Below are 11,574 nucleotides of genomic sequence, written 5' to 3'. Positions count from 1 at the left end.
AGGGCGCCAATGTAGTGCTAGTCTAAGCCTGTGTGCTTTGCTGCAAATATAAAACCAGTCTAAGTCCTCAAAACCTCCTAAAGTAGGCCTAATTATTATCTGATCTTATATATGCAGGAAATGTCAACCAGGCATGGCTAGGTCTGTTCTCTAGTTCCCTTATATCTAAACCCTACTATTGTATTTATTCTTCTCATTGGGGAGTGCTCATAAATCAAGGCTGAATCTGATTTAACATTTCACAGTGGTGCTAATCAATTTATTTTCAAATGTGCCCAAATCACTTTGACATTAGTATATCATGGCTCCAAAAATGGCTAAAGCTGCCTTTTGTCATTTGGATGGTTAGGTTCACTCCCAAGTGTATGAATGTAAACTTTTGTCTGTCTGTCAGATAGATTATGCCCTTATTGTTAGATCATGTTGTTCTCTTGAAGCCCTGTGTCTTTATCCAATAAAGTTTTTAACTGCATCCAACCTGTCTTCTGTATCTGTGTGGTTTCATTTTTCTGCCCGTCTCAAAATTACTCGTAGCCTCGGATATTCATCTAAGTCTGGTAAGGCGTCCGTCTACAATGAACAAGTTAAAATTGGACCGAAATAAATAGCCACAACAGGACCATCTTATTGTTCTAAGATGCACTGCTGCAGGTCTCTATGATAATAACAAGATGACGAGACAAGATTACATTCGGAAATGTTTATAAATTATGTTCGTTATTATTTAAACTCTTCTAGAACGTTCGTAGAAAAGCAATACATAACGTTAGATGGCTCTGGTTCGTGGGCTGCGCGGAAAGTTCTCATTTGTTAAATCCTTCCACTGATCCAATCACGGCGCAAAACGTCATATGACGTCCAAGAGTAAGAGCGCGAAAGGCAATTCTGTTTACGGAAGTAGCCGAGGGGAGCCGTGGTGTCAACTGAATACTCAACTTTTCTAGCTTTTCAAATGAATTTAAATGTTGTATGAGGCAACAACACCGTTTTCGAGTGGTCGCTTTATTTATACCCATATCTCAATGGATATTGAGGTCGATATAATTGAGTTCAAAGTCCCTCTCGAAAACAACAAAACTATTTTTATTTGGGACATTCAGCCAACATTTTCAGAGGCCTACATTTATGTAAAAACCATATTATATTATTACATTTCTTCTTCATTATTATTATTATTGTGTCTTGATTTACTATTCACCTGCTCTTTAAGTCAGGTTATGTTTAATTTTTGCCCAAAGATGTGTATGAGCATTACGTTTGCGTAACAAGATCTAGATTGCTCAACTTTGGACTTAAGGGATTTTTAGTGCGAAATCACCAGTAATAGCACGAATGTACCCAACTTTAATCTTAATGACTGTTTATTAAACTTCTCACTGTATCGCCTGACTTCTTAGGAGTCCCTGTGGAGCGTGTATTCAGCATTTGGAGCTCTTTACCTTTTGAAGGTGTGTCCTAATGCCATGGTGGCAGAACCTGGGTTCTACACAATGGTGAAGTTCTATTCATCAGTACAGGCATCCAAAGCTCAGCGGGCCACTGATAAACAGTGTCTTTTCCAAAGCTCTCCTTTAAAGGTAGCCTAATGTGGATTACAACGACAGATAAAGCTGTAATGCGATTTTGTTTTATTTTACAGATGGTTTGAGTGTTTGATTTTATTTTGCTTATATTATTCTCTCCTTCAACCAACTCCTCAGGTCCGATTGAGCACAAAGCAGAATCTGTCCTTCTATAGCACTAAACCTCTCAGCCTTTCCAAATGTCACAACCTGGCTAATCACTATCTGGGCTTTGGCGGCTGGTCTACCCGCATTATCACTGTAAGCATCAAAATGGATGATATACACTGAATATACTCTTCATTTCCCCCCAAGGCTAAGTGTGCATCTGGTCATAGTGGCTTTGTAAACAAACATTTTTTGTGTGTTTCAACAGTTGAAGGACATCTCAAAGTGTGTGGATGCTGGGTGTCAAGAAGAAACAGATGACCAGGGTGTGCTTTTGAAATATGGCTGCATAGCAGAGTTGACTTTCCCACAGCATGGCGTGAGCTGCCAGGGGGTTGGTGTGGCAGAGGAGATTATTGACAATGATCGAGGTGATTTGACTTGAGTCAAACAACATGCTTTATTTTATTTTTTTAGAAAATTCAGATTTTTTAGAAAACATGAGTACACTTCAATTTACTCATATAAATATATTTTAAAATAATAATACATAATTACAATCAGTATTGGGGAAAGTTACTTTTAAAAGTAATGATTTGTTTAATTTAGTTACTTTATATGGAAAGTAATTGGTTATGTTACTTTGCATTACTTTTTTTTCACCTGGGCTGGGCTTGCTTATTTGTAATGCAAATTCATGCCTGTACAGTAGAGGACATAGATCAAACATACCTTTCTGCTGTGCTGCCATTCTGGATCGCAGAAGAATGGGACACTCTTACTTCAGCAATAAAAACTAAAAAATTAAATGCAAATGTGATGTCTACCTATTAATTTTTGCTTATTCGTATGGTAGCAGTGGATCATCAAAGGTCTGCAGCAAAGACATTGGTTAATAAAGTGAAATTAGATCCATAAAGTATATTTGTGTTATTTAACATATTTGATTATTGCAAGTTTGTGTAATGTTCTGAGTTTGCATTTAACTGTTTTTAATTATTTTAAGGAACACTAAATCTATTTGGTGCAAGTTAGAGGAGTAAATTCAGGCTCACGTTTAGTCTAGAACTACAATAACCATCATGTTTACACAGCGCACAATACACCTCTGTACTTACTGCTGATTTCTCTCAACATGGGGACAGAAGAGGTCAGTCAATAAATGGGAAAACAGTAACTTGTGTAACTCCGATATTTTGTTGTACATTTAGTAACGTGAAAAAAGTTAATCTGATTACGTAACTCATTACTTGTAATGTATCTCCCCCAACACTTTTTATAATTAAATTAAAATAATATTTCAATTATTTTCAATATATATATATATATATAGTATTTAACTTCTTTGTTTGTGAATTTGTTTATTTACTTTTTTGTTAATTTATTGTACCTTGTTCTTGTCATATAATAATAGTCTTACATGATGATATGGCCAAATACATATAGTTGTTGTTTTTTCCATGTGAAACATGTTATAAGTTCACATCTACTAAAATCTTTTGAGATCCGGAGGAAAAGTTGAGAAAAAGAGGGACACTAATGAAACGAGCCAAAGACAAAGCTGTGGCGGTTGCCTTTGAAAAAGTGCTTCTCATGATCTTGGGTAAGTATCACACAACCTATACAGCCATTATACAATGTACATTGCAGTCTGTGGTAACATCCATTTCATGTAATTAATGTCTCATAGGAAATGGAAAAGTAGCAATTGAAATCAAGTATGATCCAGATGAGATCCTTCCAGAGGAGAAGTCAGAAGGAGTCATACAAGTAAGTATTCCTCCAGATCTTTGAACACTTCAGTCAATAACTTATCGAAATTTATTCCATTTACAGAAAACTAAATTATAAACTTCAGTCATCATTTGCCTTTTTATTAGAAAAGCATGTATTAAAATATATGAAATGTTGTCCCATGCTCACCAGATTACTGTAGTTCAAGTCTACTGAAATCAGTTCATAAGTTTTGCTATGAGGAACATCTGGCATAAGGAACTAGCCTGTCACTTTCAGTTCTTGTCCTGTTGGTCAGTGGTTTAGCTGATCAGAGAGCTAACTATTAAATAACTTAATTTGTCAGGTAAATGACATCTCCTGGAATGAGTTTGAAGGTGCTGACAGTAATGCAGAGGAGGATTTCCCATGGGACCTCACTGGGGACATGCCTCATTGACCACCACTCAACTTTCTCAACCCACACAGTTGCCAATATTTTCCAGAGAAGTGACCATCAAAAATGATATGTTTTCTCTTTCATGTTTGGTATTGACCATAATGTCAAACGTGTGCCGCGTTACGGTCATACTCTGTGGTAAACCTCTTGATTTCAGTGCAACTGACCCCAGATTCCTCTTCTCTATTTCCAAAGCAATTCTCTGTTTTTTTAAGTGGCTGATAAAGTGGCCACATAGTTTTGAGGTTTAAAGGTAAGGTCAGATGTCAAGCAAAGAAAGTTGTGTAATTTCATAAGGAATTGAGGGAAACCAGAATGCATCACCTTATAACTTTATAAACCTGTTGTTAAAATTACTTACATTTTGTATTTGTGCTACCTTATAATACATTAAGAGGTTGTAGTATGTTGTCATTAAAAGGGTTTTTGTGTGTTGTGATGTGTTATGATTTTTCTGCTGTGTTAAATAAAACTACATTGTATTTTAATCCTATGTGCCTCCCTTTCCTTCATTGCTTTTGATTATTGTTCAGTTGGCTGTCTTTTCTTCGTAGAATAGATGTTTAATCATGTGTTTTGGGTCTTAGAAATGGAATTATCTCGATTGAAGAATAATATCAGTAGATTGAATACATAATATCAAGGATACTCTGTTTACCCATAATTTCTTGTCTATTTGTCGAAGTGATTAGAGCTGATGTGCTTGCCTCTTAACCTAATTGACACTAGGTGGCAGTGTCTGCTTCTATTCAATTGAATTGTACATGGACTTTTTTAGTATACCATGCAGTTACAAAAAAAAAAAAAAAAGAGTACTCTCAGCAAGCCATTGGCAACAGTGGAAGACCCTAAGAAAAAATACCCTTTGATTGTACCATAGAAGAGGGAGAACTCAACTGGAAACACTCAGACTGGCACTTATTTAATCTGTATAAAAAAAATTATGCACACACACATTCTTCCTCTTCATTCTGCATTTTAGATGATTCAATCTGCATGCACTGAAAAAATATACAAAAATCCCTTATTCCAGTCCAGTGACAATATCAAATAGGATTGTTTTTGAAGAGATAAAGATTTTTGTTTTTGTTGTCATGATTTCTGGTCATACTTGTGTTTTGTGAATACATATATGTTGAGGCTTAAACATGCAGAGGCCTACTATCTATTTGTTTTCTTTTTCCATGTCATTCCTGCATTATGTAATGACAGATTATTACTTCACGAGTTCACACTTACATACATTTTGAGTGTATAAGGTTTAATGCGTATTTGGCGTGCTGTCCGGGGGGACAACACAGTCGCTCCGAGTTTGGCCCGAACCCAGAGTACTCCGCCCGACCCCGTTGTAAGTGTATTTAGGACTAGAAGTGAGGAGATGGGGTGGTGGAGGGATGCTGTTAAACTGTCAATGAACGGAGGTAAGTTTGCCGTGTATATAGCCTACCTCTTGACTTGTTGATTGAGTTGATTAGCAGAGTGTGCTTCTCTCGTTTCTAATTAGGTTTGATTATCTGAGTGAGCTCCATGTGTGTTTAATTAGGTTTAATTATCTGAACGTGCTCCTCCCGAACTTTGTTAATAAAACATCATACTGTAAAAAAAGTATAATAATTTAACAAATTGCAACTTAAAATTACAAGATTTAACTAGGAAAGATTTTTAAATTTAAATTAGTTGAAATGATTGTTTATTCAGCCAATTTGATTAAAAACTTAAGTTCAAGTGCTGCCTTAAAAGCCCCGTGAATCGGAAGTTCCATTCGATGTGCGCTAACAAAGTAGTGTCAATTTTGATTTGACGAAGACTTTAAAATTTTTAAGTTGACTTAGGGGATTTTTTTATTTATTTTTTTACAAAATGAACATTTGAAAAGAAATGCCTGAAAATGACTTCATATTCATATTGTTATTTACTTTTGAGAATGTTTGTTATTAAGTAAAGATGTTATCAAATCGAAAGCATTAGGCTACAAATTAGAAGATAAAATTTAGCTTTCGCGTTTGATTAAAGCAGAGAATTTCCACATTTTGGCAAATGAAGAAACTTGATATCAAAAGTTTTAGTTCTACTGGATTTGTTGAGGTGTGTGTGTGTTTACAGGGAACGACATTACCACTTGTTTGGACTAATAATAAGTCATAAACTCGTGTTGATGAGTAGGCCTATGGTTGTGATAGGTTTATTCATTAATCAGAGATCGGGTTGGTTCTGCCAAGCCCTGAGGCGCTTGGCAGAACCACCAGCACACGCAGTGCTTGATTCCTCTTGCCCTCAAACAACCCCAGTTAGGGAGAGAAGAATGTGATTTTTTCGTGATCACAGCTTGGGGCACATACTCTTTCAGTTCCTTGTACTCATTTTCACTTTCCAAGGTATAATGCCAGCGGGGGTCTCTCCATTTACCCACGAGGTTGAAATATACAGTCATTCATCCTATTTCACTAGAAACAAACCAAGAGTAACGACAAATCTTTTTTCTTTTTTCTTTTTCTTGCAAGTAAAACCACAACCACAAATGGCCACATGCACAAAGATTAAAACACACACACATGCCATCTTGGGCAAATCCCAGTCTGCTAGTGTTGCATAAATCTTTTGTCTCAAAATTAATTTAAATAATTGGCATTTATATTATAAATGTAACTAAATAAACGGCACAGTAAATTGTTATAATATTATCTAAAAAATAATATTCAATTCAAAAGCCTATTTATTATTCGTAATAATTTTCACAATAAATATTGGTCTAAAAAGAAGCCTAAAATCAACATCAGTCAACAGATTTATTGTTTTAAAAAACTAAATATTGAAATTAATAATCTGTGAACATTTGTGACTGTGGTCTGGTTTAATACCACAGGCCGAGACCTAGCCTACCAAAACCAGAGGCAATAACGACCAGAAATCTACCAAAGAAAGGATCTGTGATTGCAGGCACATGTGGAAATGACCGTACAGCATGTCACAAATATACAGTGCAGTGTTAGAAGCATATTCTGTGGTTAACCTCCTAATTTCATTGTAACTTACTGAACATTTCTCCTTTCACTCTTTTTTTTTTTTTTTTTTTTACACCTGTGCTGCTATAGCCTACCAGAGTCTTTTTAAGGGCTTCGAGTGTTTGACACTTGACGCAAGGCAAATCAGTTGTTTTGATTATAATAAAAATATCAAATATAAGCCTAAAATCTGCCAACACAATCTCACAACCATTAGTAGGCTTTTTTTATGATTCGGTGATTTGTATTTAGATTGATCATCTTGGATACGTTAGAAAACGTTTTAACATAATTATGTTTTGGCCATCAGCTCATCTGTGACTAAGCCTTCAGATGTAGCCTGAATTATAGTTAAATTATCAACAACTAGTTCTATCGTGAACAGAACAACAAACATGTTTTAACATGCCACAATGCGTGTTTTAACTCAAAAGATATCACTACTCATCTGCCACAATTGCTCACATTTAGTCACAATTATTTTATTTGGGTTTCGTTTGTACCTTGGGCTCTTAGATACCATATAAACCTTTTTCAGATGAATTAAAAGAGCAATAGTTGTGACTCCAACGTGAGATTAACACATGGTCTTGTGGCTTCATAACGTTCATAAAGGGGAAATCTGTCTTGATTTGGGATGCACTGAAAGACGCAAGTCAGCATAATCAGAACAAACCGCAGAGTTAAAGACGTCTCGAAAACAGAAAGTCATCAATGGTCCCCCTAAACTTTTCGATCCAAGATGCAGTATATAAACTGCAGACCTGCTGTGAGTATATCACATAACAACAAACACAAGTTGTGAAGGATACACAATAATTCAACAAGGTAAGCAGTCAAATTAGAGGCTTATAATTAATCTTTAGCCTCTTTATTGCTTGAAATAGCTGAATCCTATTGCTTTAAATTCATGCTCTCCGATCCTCTATAGGCATCTGTCAGAATGGATCTTCATTACCTGGCCTGGCTGTGCACCTTTTTCTGCTTTGCGCAGGTTTGGTCATTGCCAACAAACTGCATCCTTCGGAAGGACTTAATGGAGAAAACCTGTGCATTTATAGAGACTGCGGTAAGAATCGTTGCAGAGAATTTTAAGAGGCACAATGTTCATAGAAGGCAAAAAAAAAATTTAAAAAAAATATAAGCTAGGCGTTATATATGCCTAAGGTTCATAGAAGGCAAAAAAAGAAAAAAAAAAGATTGGAGCATTTATAGGCTATTCTTTAACTAAATACAATTTTGTTTTAGGGTGGCCTTTTCCCATCGCAATGCCTGGGCGACCACGTTCCCATATCTTTCCCGCAAAATGTGTTCGAGTCCAGCAACAAGGATCAGGTAAAAACTTTGAATAACCTTTTTAATTTGCACTAGGCTACTTTAGGTTGTTTTTGTGGACATGAGGTCAATCTTCAACTTTGACTGTTTCTGAAGGATTCTGGTGTTGAAAAGGCTGTTTACCAGACACTCCAGAATATTGACGCTCTGTTTGAGGACTACAGTGTTCCAGACCAGTGGGATGCTGAAAAAATGACTGAGTTTCGAGGCATCGTATACCGGCAGATTGAGGAAAGCAAATGCGTAAGAACTTAATTTTTGTTAATGTCTTAACCTTCGGAGATATTGTCTTTGTTCAAATGCTACGTAAATAAATTATAATTACATTCGATTATAAAAGTAATTCGCGGACCTCGTCTAGGCTAGGCTATTGCCTAAAAGGCTATGTTGCATGTTGTCTCAAAGCTGCCGCTACGAAAAATAGTTCTTAACAACATAGAAAATAATAGCCCAACACAAACACGGGAACATATTATGCTATAGAGGATTAATTATTTGTGTCATTATTTAGCTGCAATTCATTTGCAAATCTTTCACTATAGCCCAATCCAGTTCGAGTCTTTTGGCGGTTTGATCTTTTCGTTTGCATTAATTGTGTTATATATTGAACTTGAACTTGAACCTGAACTTTTAGCATCAAAAGCTTTCAACATAAAATGAATAGGCCTAAGTGCTCCGAAAAACTTAAATTGCGTTTTGAGACGCATGAAGCCACAAGAGACGCGGGAAGTAGAACCGGTCAGTTGGTGCCCTGGATTTTATGCATTATGCTAAAACAAATAGGCTATTTGACCGCTGGCTTCCTCGACTGACGAATCAGAATCAAGTAATATGGAGCGCTGTATAGCCTGATTTGTAGGCTATGTTACAGAGATGGGGGAGATGCCCCTTTAAGAACGATGTGGCTTTACTTTTAAATTGTAAATGCAATTAACACCAATGAGGTAATATGGCCCTTTTGGGGCAATATTTTATCTAATTTTATTTTTCACTTCAAAATGAAAACTAGCCTATAGCCTAATTTTTACTCCACAAATCTAAAAACATTAATGAGTACACAAATCCCTCGTTAACAAATAAATTCAACGTAATACAATGTCATATATCACTATTATATTTAGAAACCAAATTAGATCGTTCATCGATGTAGTTTCAACTGACTAAATTAATGTTGATATTCAGATGAAATTACCTAATTAAAATACCATAGCCTTTCATCAAACGTCTATGAGATGAGATTGTGTGTCATTTATGGTCAAGAGAAAAAAATCTTACCCATATGTAGGCTACGTATATGACATTTAATTGTAAACTTGGCAAATGTGTTCAGATCATGAGCAAGTCTGAAGCGGCCCAGGATTTTCCCAGCAGAGACGCCTCACTCAAGGTTTACTTCGAGACTATATCCTCAACTCTGAAAGAAAAGGTACGCTTGTGTCCCAAACCTAACTGTAGTCATATATACCTCTTGTGTTATATACAGTAATAATTTTTTTCATGTTGAATGCATTTTTTTTTCTGCGCAGGATTTCAGTTACTGCGCATGGGAAATCGCGAGAAGTGAGATTCTCCGCACCCTGAACTTCATATTGAAGAACAACTCGGACATCATGTATGGATCTACAAAACTCTAGATGCTTACTCGCATGTTGGCTTATTTATTTATTTATTTATTTATTCGTTTATTTATTTATTTATTTATTTATTTATTTGTGTATTTATTTATTTATGTATTTATTTATTTATTGTCTCCTTTGTGGCTTTAGAGGTGTATTCGCTTTCTAAGCCTGGTCACTGTAAGGGAAATAACTGTCAGTTTCACTTTTGATTTTGATTTGTTACGTCACCATTTCCATTCAGCACTGGACAGTTCACAGCTTGAAGACTCCAGTAGACTATTCATTCATTGACAATGTTGTATTTTTGTATGTTTTTTTGTAATTTCTGAATAAAAGATACATTTTGAATACACTGACCTCTCAGAATATTGTGTTATCAAAGTATCATTTGTGAAATTATTACCTTAAATATCTGAATGAAAGAGGTCAATCAGATCAATAAAAAAGGAGTGTGATGAAAAAATGAAGGAAGGTGGATCAGTAAATGAAATAAGATACAGGTGGTGTATGTGGAATATTAAGGTTGATATTTAAACTACATCTCTCTCTCTCTCTCTCTCTCTCTCTCTCTCTCTCTCTCTCTCTCTCTCTCTCTCTCTCTCTCTCTCTCTCTCTGTGCGCATGTGCGAGCGAAGGTGAGAGTGTGGAGTGCGTGGTGAGTGCGAGCTGTGTTTGTGCCCGCTGTGGCTTCTTTTTCAAACTTCTATTTTTTATGTTGTAGGTGTTTTTGTTTGTGTGTGTTTTTGTTAAAATTGTATGTGTTGCGACTGGGTGATAAATTTGGTTTGAGGGCGTTTTACGCCGGTGTTTTCGTACACCATGGCGGCTCCCACAGGTGGAGTTTTAGATTCCCTCACGCGTCGGCATGGAGTTAAAATCGTGGCGGCGGGAACTGCAGAGGAATGTAGTTTAGCTGTTGGAAATGTGATTGGGCATGCATGCGTTTTGGCTGCTTCAAAGATGAACAATGCAATTGTACTTTTTTTGAGCACAGTGGAAAAGGCAAATGAGGTAGTGGTAAAGGGCATTGAATTGCGGGGTTCATTTGCATCTGTACTCCCCCTGTCCACACCAGCTAAAAAGGTGACTTTGTCCAATGTTCCACCTTTTATCAAGGATGAAGTGTTGGTAAGAGAACTTTCGCGGTTTGGTAAACTTGTTTCACCTGTTAAGAAGATCGCTATTGCTAGCAAGTCTGAACTGTTGAAACATGTTGTTTCCTTTAGAAGATTTACTTACATGGTTTTAAACAATGGGAATGAACTTGATCTGAATTTGAAATTCAGAATAGATGATTTTGATTACACAGTATTTGTGTCGACTGACTCTATGAGGTGTTTTGGATGTGGAAAGACGGGTCATCAGATTCGTGCTTGTCCGACCGGTAACGTGAACGCGAATGTCAATAAACCGGGGCCTTCGGGTGTACAGCGTGAAGTGGTTCATTCTAAAGAGGCTGATAAATTAAGCTCTACTGATGTTGGGGTAAATCAGGAGCCTGCAGTCGAAATAAGAAATGGAAAAAATGTAATTGAAGAACAGGTCACTGAACAGTTAGATTCGGTGGAAAATGAGTCTAATGAGAACAGTGAGTCGGTTCCAGTGAGTCAGATGAACGATGCTGATTCTGCCGCTGAAAGTCCGAATAAGCAGGATACTGTTTTATTGATGGAAGTAGATCAAAGCTTGTTTAAAACACCCCTGAAAAGGAAGATGAGAAGCGATTGTATTGTTAATAAACAAGTAAGAAAAACAAAAGCACAGGCCAGTGAATC

At 36.3% G+C, this 11,574-nt stretch overlaps 2 protein-coding genes across 2 annotated transcripts; both read left to right on the top strand.

Moving 5' to 3' along the window:
* The first annotated feature begins 867 nt into the window (after positions 1-867).
* On the top strand, positions 868-4,331 carry rdm1 (RAD52 motif containing 1). Its single transcript, XM_077212177.1, has 7 exons — positions 868-1,127; positions 1,398-1,577; positions 1,701-1,823; positions 1,939-2,101; positions 3,175-3,273; positions 3,361-3,440; positions 3,751-4,331. Exons 1-7 carry the CDS (start codon positions 963-965, stop codon positions 3,841-3,843), a joined length of 903 nt encoding a protein of 300 aa, XP_077068292.1. The 5' UTR covers positions 868-962; the 3' UTR covers positions 3,844-4,331.
* A 3,457-nt stretch (positions 4,332-7,788) lies between these two features.
* On the top strand, positions 7,789-9,814 carry ifnphi3 (interferon phi 3). The gene is made up of 5 exons (XM_077213832.1): positions 7,789-7,914; positions 8,094-8,180; positions 8,277-8,423; positions 9,511-9,606; positions 9,707-9,814. The coding sequence occupies exons 1-5, from the start codon at positions 7,789-7,791 to the stop codon at positions 9,812-9,814; spliced, it is 564 nt and encodes a 187-aa protein (XP_077069947.1).
* The last annotated feature ends 1,760 nt before the right edge of the window (positions 9,815-11,574 follow it).

Source organism: Siphateles boraxobius, unplaced genomic scaffold, assembly GCF_051911475.1.
Source record: "Siphateles boraxobius isolate OS27281-9 unplaced genomic scaffold, OSU_SipBor_1 66, whole genome shotgun sequence".
NCBI classification, from domain to species: domain Eukaryota; kingdom Metazoa; phylum Chordata; class Actinopteri; order Cypriniformes; family Leuciscidae; genus Siphateles; species Siphateles boraxobius.
This window is presented reverse-complemented; position numbering and strand designations above follow the sequence as displayed.